The sequence below is a fragment of the Miniopterus natalensis genome, chromosome 4 (assembly GCF_054644295.1).
Source record: "Miniopterus natalensis isolate mMinNat1 chromosome 4, mMinNat1.hap1, whole genome shotgun sequence".
NCBI lineage: Eukaryota > Metazoa > Chordata > Mammalia > Chiroptera > Miniopteridae > Miniopterus > Miniopterus natalensis.
In genome coordinates, this window is record NC_142084.1 from 30295494 (window position 1) to 30321290 (window position 25797).

Sequence of the window (25797 nt, forward strand, 5' to 3'; positions counted from 1 at the left end):
AAGGGAGCTTCACTATTCAGAATGTTTTTCCACAGTCTGATGGTGATAGTTCCAAAGTGAAGGTTAAAGTTCGCATTAACATCCATGGAATCTTCAGTGTGGCTAGTGCATCAGTAATTGAGAAGCAAAATATAGAGGGGGATCACAGTGATGGTCCTATGGAGACAGAAACTTCATTTAAGGATGAAAGCAAAGATGATGTGGTATGTAGAAATCCTATTTCAAGTTCCTCTAATAAAATATACAGTATTTTAATCATAACTGGTACTTTAATAGTTGAAAACATTCATCTCTCAGATTTTGTTCTGTTGTAGGCATCAGTATAAGCTTTTTTAATAAAAGCATCAAAGAAGAATTCCATTTGAAAGGCTGTACTCTTTCACATTGTAGCAGGTTTCAGAAGCTGTGCATCTTTCATAGGGTTATATGGAACATGTGCATTTGTGTGTTTGGAGTCATCTTTCCTGAATCCTCCTTTATTTCCATTAAAACCATGTACTATGGCTGGCTTTTTCAGTTTACAAATAAAACCAATTCATACTGATACGTTTTGAACTGCACACACACATTTTAAAAATAAAAATATATGCTTTAAGATTTTTCCAGAGCTCAGTTGGGGATGTCTGTGCCATGTGAGCGGAGGACTGTGCTGTACATTCAATAACACTAAAATACATATTTTTGACAGTTTATTTCTTTATGAAAGAGTTTGTGACCCTAACACTATATTTACTCTTGGTGTACTAGAAATGAAGGAATCTTAGGAGAACATGATTATATTCCATTACACAAAGTTTTCATCTTTTTATGTGTACTATTTGTTATTTTTAATGGCATTTGTGAGATTTTTTTTCCAGTCATAATTGGTGACCCCTAGATTTTTCATGTATGTATACATAAAAAAAATGGTTTTTGTTTTGTTTCAGAGGGGTACTAGACTTATTAGGGGGATCACTTTGTAAGTTATATAAATGTCTAATCACTGTGTTGTACACCTGAAACTAATATAATATTGTATGTCAACTGTAAAAAAAAATTGATTTTTAAAATAAATTTCAAGACAGTTTCTTCCTTGTGAAGGTTATCTTTTGACTGTTTTTATTAATAATTACTGCAGAATCTTTCAGATTAGATCAGAATTCTACCACTGCTCTTTTAAAGTAGTTCATTTAAGGACCATGGCATTTTTTTTCTTTCTTCCTATGTATTATTTTGCTGTTACATCCTTCCTTATACTGAGAAGGAAATATCCTAATGTGTTATGAAGATATAGTCAGTTTTTCATAAATTAATATAGTAGGTGAAAAGTTAATTTTCTTGTAGTTCACAGTAATTTTGGAAGACGTAAATTTAATCCATTAAGATTCTTTTTTTGTTTTTTAATACATCTTTATTGATTTCAGAGAGAGGAAAGGAGAGGGAGAGAGAGAGACAGAAACATCAATGATGAGAGAGTCATTGATCGAGCCCGCAACCCGGGCATGTGCCCTGACCGGGAATCGAACCCTGATTGCCTGGATCCCAGGTTGACGCTCAACCGCTGAGCCACGCCCGGCCGGGCAAGATTCATTTTTACTAAAATTGAGAGCACTCTGTGTGCCTTCTAGGATGAGTTCTTTGTAACCATTTCACTTTCTTCACTTCTTTTTCTTAAAAGTCTCTGCTGAGACATTGATTTTTAGGCAGAGGAAGGCAGACGGAGAGAGTTGAAACATCAATGATGAGGGTCGTCATTGATCGGCTGCCTCCTGCACGCCCCCCACTGGGGATCGAGCTGCAACCTGGGCATGTGCCCGGACTGGGAATCGAACCACAACCTTCTGGTTCATAGGTCGATGCTCAACCACTGAGCCTTGCAGGCCAGACTGGAGCATTTTTTAAAGAAATGGTAGGTCACTCACTAATTGGCTTGATGGAACAAAGGACATTATTACGTAGAAAAATACAGGCATTAACAACTGAATGGAGTGATTTAGAAGCATTGGATTCTGAATGTGAAGAAGTTTTAGAACTACCGTAACCACTTTATTTGGTTAATTTGCCTTTAGATGTATAAATATAGACACAATAGAAGAACTCTTGAATAAGTATAAAATAAAAATGGCATTTTGGCCATTTAATTGGCAGCATTTTTCCTTAGTATTACATGGAATGGAGTTAATAATATAATTGTGTCTTCCTATATTACTTCAACTCACCACTGTCACTTTTTTTTCACTTCTTCTCAGTCACAGGGTCGGAGAAACTGTACACTTGGAAGGGGCGGGGGAGGTTGAAATTTTGGAAATAATTGACCTTTTAACGACAAAGAACACTTCCAACTAGTTTTTCTCTTTGGCACAAATGAATTTTTTTATTATTAAAGATAGCCTTCTGATATTCTATATGTGCTTAACTCCAGATTTATAAGAAGACCTAAATTATACTGATTCCTAAATTCTAAGCTTTCTTTTCTTCGGGAGGATGGTCAAGGATAAGATTTAAAGAAAAACACAGAAAAATCTAATACTTAGGATTGTTTGCCAAGTGGAGAGTCCATTTTGGCAGTCTTAACTGGTTGCAATTTTGTCTTTTAGTCATTAAAAAAATTTTTTTTAAGTTTATGTTGTAATAATTCAGAGACATCTATTTCGACAATTTTGATGTACTTCCTTGAGTATTTTACTACATTTAAAAAATATAGTTGAGTCCGGCCGAGCGTGGCTCAGCGGTTGAGCACAGACCTAGGATCGAGGCGATCAGGGTTTGATTCCCGGTCAGGGCACATGCCCAGGTTGCAGGCTGCAGCTGATCAATGACTCTCTCATCATTGATGATTCTATCTCTCTCTCTCCCTCTCCTTTCCTCTCTCTGAAATCAATAATGATATATTTAAAAAAAAATAAAAAATATAGTTGAATTTATGTAATACTTAAATTTTGTATCTTTTTCACTTCATTTTCTCACATTAAGTTCTTTATTAACATTTTTCATGTCAAGTTTAGTGGGTGGTTTTTTTCATAAGCTTGCTTTTGTGAATTTGACTTGAAATGTTTCCATTCATTTTGTGCTTTTTTTTGGACCACAGATGAAACAAGATTTATGCACAGCATGAAATAGATCTTTTCATTTTAATTACCTGTTATTTGTAGTTATTGTCATGTGAAAAACAAACTTCTGTTTTACTACATTTACACAGTTCAAAAGAGGCTTGAACTCTAAGATGCTGTTTATTAAAAAAATAAAGACAGTAGAAATACTATCAGTTACTTATTTTCTTTTCAGGATAAAATGCAGGTTGACCAAGAAGAAGGTCTCCAAAAATGTCATGCTGAGCACACCCCAGAAGAGGAAATTGATTATACAGGAACCAAAACAAAGGTTAGTTTTAGTATTTCTATGGTTGTGTCTTTTTGGGATTGATAATCCAAGTTAATGTATTTATAATGCATGCTTTTAATATATATATTTTATTTTTTATTCAGAATATTACAGCTGTCCCATTTTTCTCCCTATTGACCCCTTCCATCCCACACCCACTCCCCTCCCCAGGTCTTCACCACACTATTTTCTGTGTCCATGGGTTATGCTACACTTGATATTTTTAATCTTATTACCATGGAAACATAGAAAGCATTAACTAGAATAAATACATTTCAAAGACTTATAATATAGAGGATGCTTTGAAGAATGAACTTTGATAATACTATAGGTAATATTAACTTTTTAATAGGAAGAAAAATGTGTTTTTTGGTAACTTCTTTTCTCATTAAAAATCATACAATCTCAGAGAAAACAGAAAATGGAATAACCAAATGAAGAAAACTTAAGTTAGCAGTAACCCTGCACCTCAAAGTTAACTACTATAAGCATTTGGCTACATAGTATAAAATATTTTTCTTTGTGCAAAACCAAATATTTTTGAAAGTAAAAATGCAAAGGATAAGTAAGAGTCATTGTTTTACTAAGACATCATTGTCATTGTCATGCTAAGCAAGATAATTCAAACAGAAAAAGTCAAGAACCATATGATTTCACTTATATGTGGGATATAAAACTGAAAGTAGCAAATGAACAGACAAGACAGACAAAACTCACAGACAACAGTATGGTGGTTTCCGGGGGGGGGGGGAGTATTGAAGTTTAAAGGGGTTCAAATATTTGGTGACAGAAGATGTGACATTGTGTGGTGGGTGCATTATGCAATGTACAGATGATATACCATAGAAATTACACTTAAAGCCTATATAATCTTATTAACCAATGTCACAGCAGTAAATTTAATTTTTTAAAATGACATCATTGCTGATAAAAGAAGGGAGAGACCTTACCCCAGTCACCCAGATAAATGTGGCTACAGCTCTAAACTGTCATCTTCAACACAGTTTTTCTAACCTGAACAGAATTTAATCTGTGTTGGTTAGCCATGTAAATTTTTTCCAGAGGTTATAAAGGTAAAGTTTTAACTAGTCTTAGGCTCTTACATAATTTAAAACCTGAAACCTTTTTTCTAAATTTTTAATTTTACCTAATGTTTTTTGCTTTTGTTTAATAGCTTTATTAAGGTACTATTTACATACCATACAAGTCACCCATTTAAGTTTACAATTCAATGGCTTTTAATATACTCAGATTTTTGCAACCATTCTCACAATCAATTTTACATTTTCATCATCCCAGAGAGAAGCCCTGAACCCATTAGCAGTAACTCCCTATTTTTCCCCAGCCCTCTTCCTGCCAGCCCTAGGCAAGCACTGCTTTCTGTCTTTATAGACTTGCCTATTCTGGTCTGCTTCTTCCACTAATGTTTTCAAGATTCATCCAGGATGTATCAGTACTTCATTCCTTTTTATAGCTGAATAATACTGCATTGTATGAATGCATACCACATTTTATTTATCTGTTCATCAGCTAATGGACATTTAGATTGTTTCCACTTTTTGACTATTTTGAGTAATGCTATTATGAACAATCATGTACAAGTTTTTGTGTGGATGTATATTTTCACTCTTCTTGGTTATGTACCTAGGACTGGAATTGCTGGGTTATATGGTATCTCTTTATTTTTTGAGGAACTGCCTGTTTGCCAAATTGGCTCTAATATTTTACAATCTTGCCAGCAATGAATAAAGGTTCCAAGTTCTCCACATCCTCATCAATTCCTGTCATTTTCCATTTTTTATATTACAGCCATCCTAGTGGATGTGAAGTAGCATCGCCTTATGGTTTTAATTTGCATTTCCAACCCAATATATTTTTTTCAAGTATGTTTTTATTGATTTTTAGAGAGAGAGGAAGGAAGGGAAAGGGATAGAGAGAAACATCAAAGAGAGAGAAATATCATCAGTCGGCTGCCTCCTGCACTTTCCCTACTGGGGATCAAGCCTGAAACCCAGGCATGTGTCCTGACCGGGAATTGAACCTTAACCTTCAGGTTCATAGGTCAACACTCAGCCACTGAGCCATGTGGGCCGGGCCAGCCTAATATTTTTTATGTAAAAAGACTTAGCATACACAGAGTATAAAATACTATCAGCATTAAAGTAATATTTTTAAATAAAGTATAGTAGATAAGTTTTATTTCACTTTTTCATTTCATCTGAAATTACTCTTAAACCTATTTTTAAACTAGTTTTAGAAATTTACATTATTACCCTCTTGCATTTCTTTTGCAGTCAGCCTCCTTGGACAAACAAGACCGATTAAACCAGACCATTAAAAAAGGAAAAGTCAAGAGTATTGATCTACCTATCCAGAGCAGCCTGTGCCGACAACTGGGCCAAGATGTTCTTAATAGTTACATTGAAAATGAGGTATATAAATCTCAGTTATGTTGAAATAAGTGGTAGTGTATTCTGAGATTTTTGTAGAAGTCAGTGATTATCCTCCAAAGGAATCATTAAATAGATCATTGAACTACTTTATTTTCAAGAAAATATTGAGCTGTGTTACTATCATGTACCAGGGTAGTTTTTGTCTTAGTTATATGAAAAACATTATTATCTCCATTATAGAGGAAGACTAGTCCAATAGTAATGATTCGTACCCCCTTTTACTCTGTTTTTAACGGTAACACCCAGCAGACATCTTACGGGGAAGTATTCGCAGCTCCCCTCTTCTATGTAGTCCTAATGCGGGTCTATTAAAAATACTTTCTGACTTCCACTTAACACTTTGTAAAGTCTGTTGTCATTCTTGAAATTTTCCTTACAAGTCTAAATGTTTAATTTTAGTCTCCTGAAGAGTTTTGTTTCTTTACCAATAGTTATATAAGAAGTAACTTATTTTTATTTTTAAAATTTATATTTAAGTAGTGATTCCTAGTTTCTACAGGCTTGGCTGGCATTAAAGAAGGTCAGTTTCTTTGAAGCGCCCCAGTAGTCTTCCATCTGCTACACATGATTCTAGGAAATTTCTTCAAGAGATTTTGACTTTACAGTCCATGCTCCTTTTAGTACCTACCTATATCACTATTCATTAATTATTGAAGACTGCATTTTATGAGAAGCAAGCATTACTGCAGACCCTGAATAATTCAGAATTTGTATGTTTTGAGATGAATTTTCCCAAAGGAATGATTGTGGGGAAGTGCAATTACGGCAAATGTTGGGTATAAAATTATTTCTAAGTTTTGAAGTGTCTCACTGTTTTAAATTCACAAATGTCAGTACACTGGTCTTGTGTTTAAAATAGTGTTTTTGTTAAAGTGAAAGTTTTGTTCGTTATTACAATCCCCATATTATGTTTTTTCCTTTTTATTATAATACTAATAATTTTTGCTAACATCTTAAACACTTTGATGTCTTATTTAATCCTTAAAACAATCCTGTGACATGTAGGTACTGCTAGAGGACTACATTTTACAGATGAGGGAACAGGTATAGGTAGACTGAATCACCCAAGGTCAGAGAGTAACCTTTCATTTGAATCCAGGTAGTCTGTCTCCAAAGCTCAAGATCATAACCACTATATTATATTCCTTCCCAGGCTAACATTTTTTTCAGCACCAGTTATGTGCTAGGCACTGGACTAAATATTTTCCATAGACTATGTCAATTTTATTAACTCTATGAGCTAGATAGAAGTATGCTCTCTTTTGGTATAAGAAAACAGGCTGAGAGCTTAGGTGACTTTTCTGAGATCTCAACACTAATAAATGGGGAATGTAGAATTTGAATCTGAGTATGTACAATGACATGGTCTATGTGTTTTTTGTGTTTTTTAAAATAAATTCTAATCCACTTTCTGTCTCTATGAATTGGCCTATTGTAGATTAATGTAATCATACAATATTTGTCCTTCTGTGTGACTTACTACACTTAGCAAATGTTTTCAAGGTTTTATCCATGTTGCAACATGTATCAGAACTGTTATAGAATAATATTCTATTGTGTATATGTACATTTTATTTATCCATTCATCTGTTTATGGACAATTGAGTTGTTTCCACCTTTTGGCTGTTATGAATATTTGTATGTAACACTGACTTACAAATATCTGAGTTCCTGCTTTCAGTTCCTTTGGATATATACCTAGTAGTGAAATTGCTGGGTCATATTGTAATTCTTTGTTAGCTTTTTGAGGAACCACCAAACTGTTTTCTATCTCAGCAGTAATTTTTACATTCCCAACAGCATTGTACAAGTGTTTCAAATTCTGCACATCCTCACCAAAAATTGTCTTTTGTTTATTTTTAAGTCATCCTAGTAGGTATGAAGTGATATTTTCATTGTGGTTTTCGTTAGCATATCCCTAACTCCCTAATGTTCTTAATGGCAACTAATCTGAAACTTTTTGAATAGGGGAAAATGATAATGCAAGATAAGTTGGAGAAAGAAAGAAATGATGCTAAGAATGCTGTTGAAGAATATGTGTACGATTTTAGAGACAAGCTGGGCACTGTCTATGAAAAATTCATCACTCAAGAAGTAAGTCTAGCCCTGGCTGGGTAGCACAGTTGGTTGGAGTGTGCAGTACACCAGAAGGTTGGGGTTTGATTCCCTGTCAGGGCACATACCTAAGGTTGCAGGTTTGATCCCCGGTCAGGACGTGTACGGGAGGCAACCAATCACTGTTTCTCTCATGTCAATGTTTCTCTCTCTCCCGTCCTCTCTCTCTCAAAATCAATAAAAACATATCCTCAGGTGAGGATTTTAAAAAAAGTAAGTCTAAATTTTATAGTTTTTTATTAGAGCTACTTATTTGCTTAAGACTGCTAATACAAATTATGTAAGTAAATGTATTAAATGTGTTATTGTCAGTCTTCTTGAGCACATTTAGGAATTGTTCTTAGTTATTTTTCCAATTTGCAGAAGTATGGTGAAGAACATGTTTATGAATAAAAGTCAGAAAAATACAAAATTTAATTCTTTATACTTGAAAACATTGTGTCCTTCACTGGACTTTTATTTTTAAGGAGAGCATTGTTAATCAGTATCTCTTAAATGTATATCTAGGACTTGAATAAACTGACTGCAGTATTAGAAGACACAGAAAATTGGCTTTATGAAGAAGGAGAGGACCAACCCAAGCAAGTTTATGTGGATAAGCTTCAAGAACTAAAGGTAAATCTTTAAAAGTCCATGTTAGTGTTAAATAGAACATTAAGTTTTCCTAAAAATTGGTTGTAAGAGCACAGTGTATTTTTTTCATAAATATGTAAGGCAGATATATATTTTCTCATAAATATGTAAGGCAGATATGTGTAACAGGAAATGTTCTTTCTCATTTAAAAAGCATTTTGAGAAGTGAGTAATGCTACATGTAATTGAAATCAAATAATGATAATCATATTTGTCTATCGTGATATTCAGATATAAATATTTAGATGACCAGAGTGTTGGTATTACTTTAACAAGCCATATATGTCTGAGATGTCATTAAGAAGTGATTTGTCAACCTGACCCCTTCTTATCAGAGGAGTCACACTTCCTCAGCTTCTCTCCCCCTTCACTGATCTGATTTTGAGGGGTAATACACTGCCTGCTCTTTTGTATTTTCATATTGTAACTGATGGGGACATCTGGTCAGTGAAGAACTTCAAAAATAGCACCCCTGCTCTTGAATGTCCTTTTGCAAAGAAATAAGGAGTTGTGATCACTGGGTTCCCTTTTTCTAGGTCAATGATACGATTTTAAGAAAAGACCACTATTGATCCTTTCCTCCTGCTTACTACCCACCTCTCACCCTCCCCTAAAAAAATAGTTTAATTAGAAATTTAGATTGGGAGGATGACAGGGAATTTTAGTCTTTCCTTCTTAGTGTAGATCATAGCAATGCTTAAATGTGTACATGAATTACCTGGGGCTCTTACTGAAATGCAGATTATCAGATTATGATTCAGCATATTGAGGTGGGCCCATGATTCTGCAGTTTTAACAAGCTTCTAAGAGATTTTGATGTAGCTGGTCCCTGAACCGTTCTTTTGAGTAGCAAGGGAATATATAGATGCTGAATGATGGCATTAATAAGGATTTCTAGAATATGGGGAAAAGCAGCCTGTTTGCTGGGGAAGGGGGGGCAAAAGATGTTAATATCTTGCAACAATTACTCATGCCAATAAATTACTTCCAAAGGGAATAATTAGAAAGCAACTAGAAAACCTAAGCTTATAACAGCAATACTAGGCCTTATCATTTTATCTTCTTGATGGTTTTACTCCCTATCTCTCTACGAGAATGCAGGTATTTTGGGCCATAGGAACAGTCAGGCAGCTAAAGCCAATAGAAATAACTGGGACAGCCCAGAATCGCCCCAAATGGATATTTTGCCTGAAATGTATAAGAAACCATAAAAATGAATGTTACAGAAGTTTTTATAGGTTTTACTATTGTTTGGAGATGGCTTTTAGGAATTAAAAATGCTGTACTTCTCTTCAAAAACATTTGCAATAAAAAGTATGATGTAAATAGACTAAATGCAGTATGGTATGCTGGAACAGAAAAAGATGAAGTCTGAATAAAGTCAGGGGTTCAGTTAATAATAATGCACTAGGGTTGGTTTCTTAGTTTTGACAAATGTGCCTTGCTGGTATAAGATATTAACATTAGAGAAAAGTGATGAGAGGTACTTAGCTGTCTCTTTTATTTCCTCTGTAACTTTTCTGAACATCTAAAATAAGCTGACTTTTATTTAAGTATGTAAAGAATTTGAAAGAAAATGGTTATTCTTTCTTCTAATGCATCCCCCTTCTCAAAGTTATAGAGGCTGTTTTAACATTTAGAAATTCCCCATTCCAGGGCCCAAAGGTTCATTTTTTTTTAAAGCACTACATTTATAATACAGTATACATTTTTAATGTAATGCGTAAACATAATATACATAATATTCAGTGTCTTCTGTTAAAGAGTTTTTTCTGATGCATATATGCATAACCCATGAGGACAGACAATAGCTTGGGGGAGACCTGAGATGGGGTGGCAGTTGGGTGGAGGGGGGCAAAAAGGGAGAAAATGGGAGACATCCGTAATACTGTCAACAATAAAATTAAAATGAAAAATATTTTTTAAAAAGTTTTTTCTATTAGTAACTTTTTCTTTTAAAAAAAAATTTCTTATGTTAACAGAAATATGGCCAACCTATTCAAATGAGATACATGGAACATGAAGAGAGACCAAAAGCTTTAGCTGACTTGGGAAAAAAGATCCAACTTGTCATGAAAGTGATAGAAGCATACAGAAACAAGGTATTGAATTCATAAAGGCAACTGATGATTATGACATGTGTCGTACATGGTGAGCATGGGGCAAATCTGAAAGTTCTCAGCTACAAAGCTGTAACAGTTGTTGCTACCAAATTTTAGAGATATTGTGCACCAGACTTGAAACTTTTTTATATGAGAATTATCAGTAAAACAATACTACTGCATGTAAAATACAGTGCAGGTATGTGTAATTTTTTAAAATTCCCTAAAACCACATTATAAATGATCCAGTGACCAAATCCACTATTGATCATTATTGATACAATGAGAGGGTTTCTTTGACCTTTTTTATTGCAGGCCTTTCTGAGACTGGACTCTGCTAGTCTTTAGTTTGTCGTGTGGCCTCTTTTTCTTTTAGTTTCTCTGTCTTCCATTCTGTTAGTCATTTGCAATGCCCTGTACCCATTGTTCTTTTATATACATACCCAAATCTATATTGCTACCATTGACCTTGCCACTGATTTTAAGCTTCAGAAATTTAGTTATTTAAATGATATATCTCCACTTGGATATAATAATAAGATTTAACAAAATTAAGCTTATCCTTTTTTTCCTCTAAACCAGACGTTAGCCAGCTTTTTCTTTAAATAAATATTTTAGGCTTTGCAGGCCTTATCTCTATACAGCTATTTAACTCTGCATAGTAGTGCAAAAGCAACCATATATGATATGTAAGTGAATGAGCATGGCTGTGTTCCAAAGTAACTTTATTAAAACACAGATGGCAGGTTGGATTTGGCCTACAGGACAAGTTTGCTGACTCCTACTTTAAATATTCAGCTCTGGCCAGTGTGGCTCACTGATTAGAGTATCATCCTGGGCACTGAAGGGTCTCAGGTTCAATTCCTGGTCAGGGCACATACCCAGGTTTGATCACATCAGGTACTGGAGGCAACCGATCAGTGTTTTTCTCTCTCTCTCCCTTCCTCTCTCTCTAGAATCAATTAAAAAAAAACATATCCTCAGGTGAGGATTAAAAAAAAATTAAATATTCACTGTAATTCCCCCAATTTTTATCGTTGCCATTACATTGAACTTAAGTTGCAGTTAAAACTGTATCAGTGGGCAGGAGAGGCTAACTAGCACCAGAAAGATTTAGGCAAAGTATCATAATAATAGCTTATGTTGATCAAGCACTTAGTGAATTTGAAGCATTTTTATATGGATTATCTCTTTCATTCTCACAAGTATGTATAAGAAAACTGCAGTGTTTAAGCAGCTTGTCAAGGATTACACTGGCAGTAACTGGTGGGGTCAAGATTAAAACCTAAGCAGTTCGAAGTTACCATACAAACTCTTAACTGTGGTGCTTTTCACTACACAATGTGGAAAGAGGTTACTAATTATAAAAGAAGATTTATGAAATTTATAAAATAAGATTGCAATCCAGGTCACGTAGAAGACGACTACATGTACTGACTATGAATGTGCATGCCAGTGTCAGTGTCCTCATTGTCCATACAGGTACAAAGAGAACATAAGATGATGGAAAGGTGAGGAGCAGCAAGCAGACAAGTGAAAACACCAAGACTATGTCAAATGTGGTATTGGAGACCCTGTGCAATTACTATGGCCCAGTGTGCCCAGGCTTTCGCAGTCTTCTTGAGCATACAGGTTTAAGATTTTATCCAAAGCAAGAGAGACTTCACTTATGTTATTTTGAATTTTTATCATGTGCCAGGCTCCCTTCAAGGTGCTGCAACTACAGCATCAAACAAAACATTGAACCTTACACTTTAGTGGGGAAAGGTAGATAATAAGTCATTGTAAAGTAGTCAGATGCTAATAAAGGGCTACGGAAAAAGTAAGGGACTGCCAGAGGTGGAGATTTGTCAGAAGGGCAGACTGCTAATAAGATGAGATACACATGAGGGGAGAACTGAAGGAGGTGAGAGCTCAGGATGTATGATAACTGTAAGAAGAAAGTTCTAGAAAAAGGGAGTAGTGGTTACAAAACCTTGAGGGGAGAACAGCAAGGACTCCAGTGTGGCTTAAAACAGTGGTGGGGTGGGTTAGCAGTTGCCATATTATAGAGGGCCTAGTGGGCCATTAGAAAAGTTTGACTTTTCCTCTCAGAATAGGAATCGATTGCAGGTTTTGAGCATAAAAGTAATATGATTTATTCTTTAAAGGATATGTAAGCAGAGAGACTAGTGAAGGCATTATTAGAATAATACAGGCAAGAAGTGATGGGAGGCTTGACCCTGGATAGAGGAGGGGGAAGAAGGGGTTGGATTTTTGCTGCATACATTTGAAGATGATCTGCTGATAGATTTTATATTAATATAACATGAAGAGGAGTCCAAAATGACTCAAAGGATTTTGGCCTGGAAGGATGAAGTTGGGGAAAACTGGAAAGAGTAGATAGGGAGGCTATCAGGAATTTGAAACGTTGCTCGTTACTTCAAAGTTTACAAATAGAAATTCAAGTTGGAAGTTGGATATAGAGTTGGGGTTTCAGGGAAGAGGTTCGAGGCTAGAGTTCTTTTTAAAGCATGTAGATGGAGCATGAATGGGGAGGAACTTAAGAAACGATCCATGAAGTTGGAAGGAATTCAGGAAAAAGGGGGGACCCAGAAACTGAGTCAAAGATGATGGATGCATAATTTGTAATGATACAAGCAGAAAGATGGGTCGAGCGAGTATCTGATGGAGCATTACTATCCTCTCAGTTCTTTGGCTCTGTAGTGTTCTTTCATTCTCTTTCCCTTTATTCCATGTCCAATCTATGATTCATCAGGAGATTCTCTTTCCATATGTTGCATTGCCATTTTTTTTCTGGTTCTGTGGCTAACATTCTAAACCATGGCTTCTTATATTGTCTTCTATGTGTGGCAACTGCAGTTATCTTTTTCAGAGAGCATTTTATTATGTAATCCCCCTTATCAACAACTTACTATATTGTTTTGTTGTATATTCAGAATTTTCTCTTTAGTTTGCTCTGTGCCTGCTTCCCTTATTTCTCTTTAATCTTTAGCAAATCCAATTCCATGCAGCAGCTTTCTTGGCTAAGTACCTTTCCTTGAATATTCACCACTAGTCATTCTTTTTCAAACATGAATCCTTCAGAAAGCCTTTCAAGAACCCGTACTGATTGTTTCTTTCTCCCAGTCTCTTCAATTCTATTTAACGTGTATGTGGCTTCTTCACATGGGTATATGCAAGGTATACATTCAATAAGAGTGTGAATCTTTTAAGTAGAAATTATTAATAAAATTTAGTGCCTGGCCAGGTGTGGCTCAGCGGCTGAGCATCGACCTAGGATCCAGGCAATCAGGGTTCGATTCCCGGTCAGGGCACATGCCCGAGTTGTGGGCTCAATCAACGACTCTCTCATCATTGATGTTTCTATTTCTCTCTGTCCCTCTCCTTTCCTCTCTCTGAAATCAATAAAGATATATTTTTTAAAAATAAATAAATAAAATTTACTTACTAAAAAATCTGTTCCATTAAGTAAAGATTTTTTTTAATAGGATGAAAGATATGATCATTTGGATCCTGCTGAAATGGAAAAAGTTGAAAAATATATCAGTGAAGCCATGAGTTGGCTGAACAGTAAAATGAATGCACAGAATAAACTAAGTCTCACTCAAGATCCTGTGGTGAAAGTTTCAGAAATAGTCGCAAAATCAAAGGTAAGAAACTTTAAAATTCTCTTTTAAGGGGTTCCAGCACTAAAAGTTTTTAATGGGAGCCATAATTTTTTATTTTGGGAAAAAAAGATTCTAGGTAGGACATCTCTGTGGGACATCTCTATTCCTTGATTTGATTAGTCACATACACAAGGCTGTTTTAAAGATTTTAAGGGTAATAAATAATGAAATAAAGCAGTTTGACAACTTTTGACTGTCAAATATTTATGTCAGACTTTTCTGGATTGGATAATACTTCTAAGTCTCCATTGTAAAACTTGGCAGTATAGGTTTGTCTTTGATATAATTCAAAATGTGTTTAATTATATGGTAAAATCTTATTTCTGATATAAAGTTTCCAGTCTAAAAACATTACTCATGGAAATGTCAGTTTATCATAGAAAACATGAAAAATAGGGGACAAACTTTTTAATAAAGATCAGCATCAAAGTAGGAATATGAATAAAGACATTGGATAAGCAGCTGACAAAAGAATAAATACAAAAAAATATGGAGAATACAAAAAGTATTGTTCATCCTCATCACTAATCTACAAAATGCAAATCTCTCTTTTCACCCATCTGATTTGTGTGTTTACATTTATAATCTTGCCATGGTTGTCAAGGGTGTGAAGAAATGGATGTTTTCCCTGCACAACTTGGTTAAATTTGTTACAGCTTTTCTAGGACATTATATCAGAATATGCACAGAAATTTAAAGTGAGTAGGCCCTTTAACCCAGAAATCACATTTGTAGGAATTCATCCTAAAATCATTGTACAGGTATATGCAGATTAAATACCTTTGTTTATAATAGCAAAAAATTGGAAACACCTACAATACCTATCAGCAAGCAAATCAATGAATAAATTGATACATCCATATAACACATTGTAGTCACTACGTATTTTATATAGAGAGATATATCTATTTAGATATAAAGATGTGTACAACATATTGAGAAACAAAAGATTACAAAATACAAAGTTATCTCACTGTATAAATTAGTGTGTTAATAGATTGATATATTTGTATATATGTGTATGCCTGGACATTCATCTAGAAGGATCATCACCAAAGTGTTAATATCTGTAGGAGAGGGAATTTCAGGTGATTTTTTTCATCTAGTTCAGTATGTTTTTAGGTATCTGATTTTTAACGGAAAAATATTTTTAATCAAATAGAGCACTAAAAATATTTTCCTTTTGAGAAAGTTTTGCAAGGAAGCTATAATTTACTCCTCATCAAATGAAGTGCAAAGTGAGTTGAAAGCAGTTTGCCATTAAAACATTCCCCCAGGATGTCACTTTCTCTCTCTCTATCCCTATCCCAATCTCTGTGACACGAGTCCTAAAAAGATTTTAATGAGCTTTTTTTTTCCTATGTAAAAAAATAAAGAACAAATTAGAAATACATTGCATTTCTTCTGAATTACTAAATTGCATTTACTTTTTTTATATAATTTGGAGCCCAAAGACTAAACTCCATTTACATATTATATGTTTTCATTGATTTCAGAGAGAGGAAGGGAGAGGGAGAGAGAGAAACATCAATGATGAGAGAGAGTCATTGATTGGCTACCTCTTGCACACCCCCTACTGGGGATTGAGCCTAAAACCTGGGCATGTGCCACAACTGGGAATAGAACTGTGACTTCCTGGTTCATAGGTCGACACTCAACCACTGAGCCACGCCTGCCAGGCAGGTTGCATTTACTTTCATGGCTTATTCTCTCCAACAGAAAAGGCTACTCAGCTATTTTCTAAAAGTAAAGTTAGTATTTTTCCATGTAAATGTTGAGAAATATCAGTTCATGAAATAGGTGTTATTTGATATAATTCTCATAACAGAGCATTAGGCATAATTTAATGGAATGAATTAAAAGTTAATACCAACAGTAATTCGAAAAGATATATGCATACCTATGTATATGCAAAATACCTATTGCAGCATTTTTACAATAGCTAAAATAAAGAAGCAACTTAGTTGTCTATTGATAGGTGAATGGATAAAGATGTGGTTTATATATGCAATTGAATATTACTGAGCCATAAAAAAGAATGAAAAATTGCCATACTAGAACGTAGTATGCTAAGTGAAATAAGTCAGATGAAGACAAAATACTGTATGATTTCACTTATGTGTGCAATCTAAATAAACAAGACAAAATAGAAACAAACTCATGGATACAGAGGACAAAATTGATGGTTGCCAAAGGGAAGGATGGTGGGGGATAGGTGTAAAAGGTGAAGAAATGGGGGATAAGAGGTCCAAACTTCCAGTTATAAAATAAAGGATGTAATGTACAGCATAGAGAAAATAGTGATACCATAGTAACTTTGTATGGTGACAGATAGTTTATAGACTTACTGTGTGATCACATCATAAGGTATATAAATGTTGAATCAATCTGTTGTACACCTGAAACTAACATAATACCGTATGTCACCTATAAGAAAAAATAAATTTCAAAAAAATGTTTAAAAATTAATAAAAATTGCCCAGCCGGGTGTGGTCAGTGGTTGAGCATCGACCTAGGATCCAGGAGACTGGGGTTCGATTCCCGGTCAGGGCACATGCCCGGGTTGTGGGCTACAGCCGATCAGTGACTCTCTCATCATTGGTGTTTCTACCTCTGTCTCTTCCTCTCCCTTCCTCTCTCTGAAATCAATAGAGATATATTTTTTTAAAAAAGATTAATAAAAATTATTCCTGCTGAAGAAAACTATATTTTAAATTATAAGGAACCAATTTTTAAGAAGATTAGATATAAAAATCATTGTTAAAGCAATCTTTAATAAACAGTTTTCTGTCACCACTGACATGCACTAGCCCAGAAGGTAAATCCCTCATTAAGGTGCTTGAAGAAACAGTTGGCTATCTAACTGAGCTAACATATAAATTCAGGAATGTGGAATTACATGGAAATTTAGAAAGTTAATGTGGAATTAACAGTGATATTTTTAATATAATCAATATTCTTCATGTCTTTAGGAACTGGATAATTTCTGTAACCCCATCATTTATAAACCCAAACCAAAAGTAGAGGTTGCAGAAGACAACACAAAAGCTAATAGGGAACACAATGGACAGATGGATGGACAGAGTGGGACTGAAACTAAACCGGATACAACAAAAGACAGCTCACAGCATACCAAATCTTCTGGAGAGATGGAAGTGGACTAAGTCTTAATTTTACCTTCACATAATTCAAACAGTGCAAGTAACCGTTGGGGTCCATTCTTCTTTTACATCTGGTACACACAACAGATGTTCAATTGTTCTTAACCACTTTTTGTCATTTGTTTTTTGGAGTAGTTTTGAAAAGTGTTTTATATTGAGTACACATCTATTCATTTCCATTGTTGCTTATGTGAAGCTTTAGCTGAATACAGATTTACAAGTCAGTTTAAGCTTTCCTAATATATTTTATATCACATGCAAGATTGATATGTAGTTGGCAACAGTCTACCTTATTTAAAGCTTCTACTTGGATAAACTTCAGCTCCTTATTCAGGAAAGAATATGTATTGCACTATTGTCGCAGAAGCATAGATATAACTGATCATTATTTTGAAAAATACTGAAATTGATGTGGTCTAAAGTCGCTGAGGCACTGACCTTTTTCTAGTTATTGTATTGTTCTAACTTAAATATTAAAACAAGAGGCTCCTCGACAAATTAGTCCATCTCATTGGTGTGCCATGAGAACTCCAAAGCTTTGCTTCCATCACATACATGAACCAAATCACACGTTGAAAGAAAATGCACAATGTTATGTTAAGGTGACACCAGCAGTTTTCTTCTTTTATTAGTAATATGGATTGATGTTTTCTTAGAGTAATTCAATATCATTTTCATTTGAAACTTCTGATCTACTTGTCCTGAAGACCTGCTGCTGCTAAAGTAATACTAGCCTGAAGAAAAAGAAGCATTTTTGATGAAAATACCTTCATGTTAAGTGGGAAATACTGTTGAACTACTCAGACATGCATCTGTGACATTGATAGCCTTGTTTCAGTTTTAATAGTTGTTTTAGTTTTATTAATTGATACTATTAATATCTTAACACAGGGTAGGGGTAAATGGCACAATGTATTGCATTATGTACATTTATCACTTAAGTACTTAATGTTAAGATATAAACACTATTAAATAAGAGGTAATACTTGAAGCACTTAAGCCCTAAGTCTTAGGAAATAATGCTTGTAATAAACTTAACTATGTTACATATCAACAGGCAAAATATAGAATGTTACATAGTATATTATTACATGATGTGATTAAATTATAGTTCCTGCTGTTATATTACCTGTTCAGACCTTGGCTCCAGTTTTGGTGCTTCTTATATAAATTATATGGGACAAGGGACTGTGAAATTAAGATATTTTAAGGACTTAACCTGTGCTTCATCACCAGACTTGTTCACATTATTCAGTTCTGTCCATAAGCTTGAAACTAACTGGGAGCAGACTGAAATGATTTTAAACCTACAAGAAAAAGAAGCATAGACAGTGCATGGGCTCTTGTATTTAATCCCAATCAACTAGATTGACCTAGTTCTGAAATTTTCAAAGGTTCACTTTTTCCCAAAGCTAAATCTTTACATTGAGAATTACTATTGACTTTTCTTAAGTAGTAAAAATTGAGAGTTTAATATCTTTAGGGATAGTCATTATTTCTCACAACTAGTTCTCTAAGAGATATTTTGTTTCTACAATGTAGTCTGCACTGAAAGGGGAGTGTGGAGGAGGAGTGCATTTTCCAGGGATTTTTATTCATCCTTTTTGAGGGAGATGTCCCTTTTTTGCATTAAAAAAATTCACATATCCTCAATATGTTTTTAATGTCTTTTAGTCTTTAAACTGTCTTTGTTTTATACATTTAAAATGAAATGATTATATCCATTAGTAATAAGTGAATGAAGTACAGTATTTTAAAAAGTATGTATCAGTTACTTTTCATTTGTATGTTAAATATATAGGTTCATTTCTGGAAGAACAAAATTATTAAAAGGAATTCATAACAGTACAGGTAAGGAGATTATAGCTTTTTCTTGAGTTAAGAAGAGGACCTCTACCCACTATTTTAGGAGCTTTACCTCAAAAACTTCTTGGAAATAAATGTGGGAACAACCCTTTCTTCATCTGCTTTGTCTAGTATATCCTCACATTTTCCATTCCTTCTCTTAAATCAGTTTATGTAGTTCTGTGTTTTGGTCAGATATATAACATTTCAGTTATTGCAGTTATATAACACTTAAGTTAAATACATCCAACGATAATATGTATACTTTTTACCTTTTTATTCAACGTAAATGATATTTTTAAAAGCTCTTTAACCTTATAGTGTAGTTATTTATTGACTACATTAATGAAAGAGAATGTTCTCCTTAATACATTTGGGGGTAAGTAGTATGGTTTAGTTTAATTTTAATCACTGAAATATGCAGTGCTAGACAAAAAGTTAAAGTTTTCTTCAAAATTAAAAGCCACTATTTTAGACTTTAAAAGATACAAGCAAAATAGACTTTTCCTATAGTAAGAAAATAAGAACTAAGTGTGGGAGATATCTAGGCTGATTAATAAAGATCAGTATACTTTGACCTTTGAAAAAGTATAAATTATTTGGTTTGAAAAACCAACTTTTGATAGTCCATTATACTGTGATTATAAAAACAAAAACTGCTAAATAATATAACAATAATATAACAAATTTTAATTCCTTAGCAGTATACAGAATTCTTAAGTTTAAAAAAAAACTAGAAACAGCACACCAAAGAATTAGACTATTGGAATAACAGATAATCTCAGTTTTAAAGGGTAATTAGTCTTTTATTAAGAAGAAATAAAGATTTCTTTGACTTTTTGAGCTGTCAATTTTTAGTATGTTCATGATTATATCCTTGATGGAAACTATTTAAAGAGAATTTTGAGGCTCAATTATCAATATAATAAAATGGTAGTGTTAAAGCATTTTACCCAAATAATAGCACATCTTTCACTATTTTGAATTATTCATATTTCAAGACAATAGATATTTGAATATAGTAATGAAATTAGCTTTCAGGTTGACCCAAAATAGATATAGCCATTTCTCCATTTTCATAAATTTGAATTGTAATAATAAGCCTATAAACATTCCCATTAAGATTTTGTTTTAATAGTTGATATTTGGTAGTCCACAAAAATTAAAGCCTTAGTGTTAATTTTACATGTCAGATTTACAAGTCTTTATTAACTAGAGAAATAGAGCTTCATCTTTCTCACCTTTTAGAATTTTACAACAAAAAACTTCAGTTCTAAAGTTAGTGTTATTTTGTGTTTAAACTTTGGAAGTTTTGAGTTTTAAGTGTATTTTGTGATATTTGATTCTGGAAAACTTAGAGGCATATAACTAATTGTATTGCTCTGTCAATATTTAAAACCTGATAGCATAAATTAGCTACTGCTAACTTTTCAAATGACATAGGTAGGGAAACATAAAGTTGTATTCCAATATTTTATTATCCTCTTAATGTGTTTTCTAACTATGAGTGATTTAGCAAGCTAAATCTTCTTAAAGCAGTTGGCCAATTTCAGAATACAGACTTTCTGATCAAAAAAGAAAAACAGGTTTAAAATAACCTTTTGTTTTTTATCAAGGTCTAATTTAAAGTATCATTTTAAAGTAATTCTCAGGTAGCACATAATCTTCTCTTTTGATTAAAAAAAAATAACGAAAATTTAATGCAGATCAAAGACCAAGACTTTTAACCAAAAACCCCCTCCAAACTTTAGCTATTTTACTTTCACATCTATAATTTAAAATACACTAAAATTAATATTCTTCCATGTACTCATATGCTACCTGAGAAAGTGACTTTGGGTTTACAATATGGCCAGATGTCTAAGTTTTTTTATAACTAAATTCAAGGGTAATTGTTTCATGTATAATAAATGGCCACCTGGAATTTTTACAATAACAAACTGCCCAGAAGAAGAAAACCTAAATTTCTATGGCAGTGGTCAGTATCTACATGTGGTAATGGCTGTTTTCATCTGCCAGATCCCTAAGGATACCTCTAGCATATTGTTAGAGTTAGTATTAAAAGAAAAAGCATGTGTGTTAAAATACATTATAAAATGACTTGGAGCTTTCAAGTCAAAGAAAAATAATAATAATTGAATGGTGAACATTTGATTCAGTCTGTCAAATAGGTCAATATCCATAACAACAAAAGAAATTAATAATGATATAATGATCTTTGCTTTGGAATCTCTAATTTGATGTCATGTTCTAGGTCATAGGATAATTATTAGGGAAATGTACTGATACCCAAAAATGACCCAACCTATACAGAGATGAGTGAAAATTCAACATGTTTTAGATAGTTTAATTGCATTACAGTGTGTAAACTATAAATGGAAATGGTCTTCAGTCTTTTCTATTACTTTTATTTCTTTTCTAATCCAGTTCTAGACTCTTAAATAATCATATTTTTCACAAGTCTATTTTCCTTTTTTTATTTTGGATTATTCTTTTGATCTTTTATTCCAAGGATTTTAAAATTTAAATCATTATTTATTTTTCAATTACAGTTGACATACAATATTATATTAATTTCAGACGTATACCCCAATGATTAGACATTTATATTAACTAAGTGATCATCCTGATAAATCTAGTTCCCATCTCACACCATTCATAGTTATTAGAATATTATTGACTACATCTCATGAATGTTCTATAAAAACCAATTTGTATTTCTTAATCCCTTTACTTTTTTCATCCAACCCCCCTACCATCTAGCAACCATTGAAATGTTCTATCTATGAGTCTGTTTCTGTTCTGCTTCTTTGATTATGCTGTTGTTTTTTAAGATTCATTTGTTGATAGATATGTATTTATTGTCATTTTATTGCTCACATTTTTAATCTCTTTTCTTTTTCTTCTTAAAGAAAACCCTTTAACATTTCATGTAATACTGGTTTGGTGGTGATGAACTACTTTAGTTTTTCCTTGTCTGGGAAGCTCTTTATACGTTCTTCAATTCTAAATGATAGCTTTGCTGGGTAGTCTTGGTTGTAGGTCATTACTTTTCATCACTTTGAATATTTCTTGCTAGTCCCTTCTGGCCTACAAATTTCATGTTGAGAACTAGCTGACAGTCTTATGGGAGCGTCTTTGTAGTAACTAACTGCTTTTGCTGCTTTTAAAATTCTTTAACCATTTGCATTTTAATTATAATGTATCTTGGTGTGGGCCTCTTTGGCTTTATTTTGTATGGGGCTCGCTGTGCTTCCTGAACTTGTATGTCTATTTCCTTCACCAGGTTAAGGAAGTCTTCTGTCACACTTTTTTCAAATAGGCTTTCAATTTCTTGCTCTCTCCTCCTTCCAGCACCCCCATGATGCAAATGTTGGTACTCTTGAAGTTGTCCCAGAGGCTCCTTACACTAGCTGCATTTTTTTTTTTTTTAATTCTTTTTTTTTTTTTTTTTTGCTGTTCTGATTGTTTTTTGCTTCCTTATTTCCAAATCACTGATTTGATTCTCGGCTTCATCTGCACTGTTGATTCCCTGTAAATTATTCATTTCAGTTAGTGTATCCTTCATTTCTGACTGGTTCTTTTTTATGGTTTCCATGTCCATGTTTATGCCATTGAAGTTCTAAGTTCAACTACGCTTCTTCTAATCTTGAAATCTCATAACCAGTGTTTTGAACTCTGCATCTAGTAGATTGCTTGTCTCCATCTTATTTAGGTCTTTTTTCTAGAATTTTATTCTGCTCTTTCATTTGTAATGTGTTTGTCTCCTCATTTTGGAAGCCTCCATGTGTTTGTTTCTATGTATTAGGTAGAGCTACTATGTCTCACAGGCTTGGTAGAGTGGCCTGACGTAGCAGATGTCCTGTAGGGTCCAGTGGCACAACCTCTCCAATCACCCAAGCTGGGCACTCCAGCTGCTCCCCGCCATTCCTCATGTGGGCTGTGTACACCCTTCTGTTTGTAGTTGAACCTTGATTGTTGGCACATTCATAGGAGGGATTTACCTCCAGGCCAATCAACTGCAAAGATTGGCTGTGACCACCAACCTCTGTGGAGGATCAGCTGTGCAGTACCTGTCCCATAGAGCCAGTACTTCAGTGGGGCTCTGGTACCTAATGAGTCCTTCCCTTTAATGTGTCACTGTGGAGGTAGTTGGGTGGTGCTACAATGTGGTCTGAAGCTGTCCACAGGGTGTGCTGGCTCTGCCACCTCCCTTGAGGTGCAAGGCCAAGGTCAGCTGTTGCCTGTGTCCTGCCCAGGGCCACCAGGCTAGAGCTACAAAGCTATCTGCAGATGGCTGCTACTTGTGCTGGACTTGGAGGTGCCCAGGAGAGGCCAAGCTGCAAACCATGACCAGCTGCTGCTAGTGTCCAGCCTGGGGCCACTTAGCAAGAGGTAGGGGGGGTGCATGCTGAGGCCAGATGCTGCTTGTTTGAGAGATTTTAGGAGTCTGAACTGTGAGCCAGGACAGGATAAGCCACCAGAAACAGCTTGGGTGGGCCTGAAAGTTTGGTGGGGCAGGGTCTCAGGGAATCACCAGGGCAGGGCAACTGTATGAGATGGCTTGATAAAGACTCAGATGTAGTACCCACTTGCTAGCTCTCTGAGGGGAGCACTCATCAAAGGAACAGTGGCCTCTGCCATCACATTTATCTGGGAGAAAGCTGCCCCTCCCCTCAGCTCTCACCCTGACGCCAGACAATTCATTTCCTCCCTATATGTCCCTGGTGCCTTTCAAGCTGCTGTCCCAGTGCTGGAGCTCAGATGAAGTGAGTCTGAGTAAGTCCATGTGCAAGCCCTTTAAGATGAACTGTCTGGGACTCCAGCAGCCCTCAGTCTCTCTCAGCCACAATCCCTGCTGGTTTTTACAGCCAGAAGCTATGGGGACTTCTCTTTCCAGCACTGGAACCCTAGGCTTGGGGGGCCTGTTGTGGGGGCTGGGACCCCTTGCTCCTTGGGAGGTACTTCTGAAGCAGAAGTATCCCAATTTTTATTTGCCACACCTGGACATAGGACCAGCCTTTTAGCATCTCCCTCCCTCCTACCAATCTTGAAGTGGATTCTTTAAATCCCAAATTGTAGGACTTTTATTCAGCTAGATTTTAGGTGGTTCTGAATGATGGTTATTCTGTAGTTTAGTTGTAATTTTAATGGGGTTGTGGGAGGATGTGAGAGGATGTGAGTACCACGTTTACCTATGCCACCGTCTTGACTGGAAGTCTCTATTTCATGGATTTTTAAAAGAAGTGTCACTGCTAGTGTATCACTTCAATAGCTTATTTGATTATATTGTCTTATTATTTTAAAACTAATTCTTACTGTTAAGATTTTTTTTATCTTAAATTCATGCGTGAAAAACCATGTTATAAATTTCCATATATAATATCTTTAAAATTTCATTGTGCTTGGTCAAGTAGATTTTTCACATTTGACCTTAGAATACTTTTAATCAGTTCTGGACCAAAAGAGGTAAACTTTATGAGTATTAAGCAACCAACATCCCTCATTTTTAATCCAAGTATCAATGTGACAGAGTAAGGGTCAGAAATTCAAAAATGCTTGTTATAGACTAGACACCTTCAATTCTTTGCTTTCTGATTACATATATGTGTTGTGCATCTTCTTTGTTTTTGAATTTTCTAAATTTCTTGCTTCTAAGAACTTGAGTTAAAATAAAATGATCTTGAAATCATATGGATCCACCCAGAATGTAGATGTTAAAAATGTAATTAGCGGTAGAAATCAAGGTAATGAAAGCTTTAAAGTGTTGTGTTTTTTCCCCCTGAAATAGCTTTTATGGCTTAGTGTCTTAGGAGACTCACATTAAAATCAATTACCTTTTATATTTGGTAGGATGAAATCACTGTTACTTAATACCACAGTTTATAGAAGCAATATTTAATGAAGTTACCAAATTGTTTAGTACTAACAATATGGCATCCCAGTCATATTTACTTTTTTCCAACCATTATTAAAATAATTTATGTATACAGTGACTCTGACTCCAGTCATTAATGTAAAATAACCAGGCAGTTTAGTTGCTACTAGATTATAACAACTTTTTTTTTTTTTTTTTTTAAAGAAAACTACCACATTTGATTTCTCAATTTCCCTGTTTTGAATATAAAGAGTGACCAGTGCAATGGACAAAATCATAATCAAGTGTGATGTGTCTATAAAAATGATTAACTGAGTTTTGCATGTAACAGACTCTAGCTTTAATGAGGACATGAGGATGATTTGTGATGTTAGGTTGGTAACATTCTAGGAATATATATATACACATATATATGTATATATATGTATTTGGCATACAATTTTGGTTCACAAACATGTCCATAAAAATGCTTACATATGGCAGTATCAAAGAATATAAAACATTTTTATGTATGTAAATTGGCATCTTCATACTAGTGAGCAAACAAATGGTAACTGATAATGAATGCAATTCATTTTG

General features: G+C 34.4%; 1 protein-coding gene and 1 long non-coding RNA gene across 2 annotated transcripts in view; one reads left to right on the forward strand and one right to left on the reverse strand.

Annotated features, from left to right (window-relative positions):
• HSPA4L (heat shock protein family A (Hsp70) member 4 like) overlaps positions 1-19148 on the forward strand; it is a 50252-nt gene extending 31104 nt beyond the window's left edge. The window contains exons 12-19 of the mRNA XM_016203325.2: positions 4-203; positions 3265-3360; positions 5655-5792; positions 7782-7907; positions 8436-8543; positions 10544-10663; positions 14155-14316; positions 17307-19148. Of these exons, the coding sequence (XP_016058811.1) occupies positions 4-203; positions 3265-3360; positions 5655-5792; positions 7782-7907; positions 8436-8543; positions 10544-10663; positions 14155-14316; positions 17307-17498 (1142 nt within the window). The 3' untranslated portion in view covers positions 17499-19148. The remainder of the gene's footprint in view (positions 1-3; positions 204-3264; positions 3361-5654; positions 5793-7781; positions 7908-8435; positions 8544-10543; positions 10664-14154; positions 14317-17306) is intronic.
• LOC148093243 (uncharacterized) overlaps positions 1-25797 on the reverse strand; it is a 36921-nt gene that overhangs the window by 4674 nt on the left and 6450 nt on the right. The window lies entirely within an intron of this gene.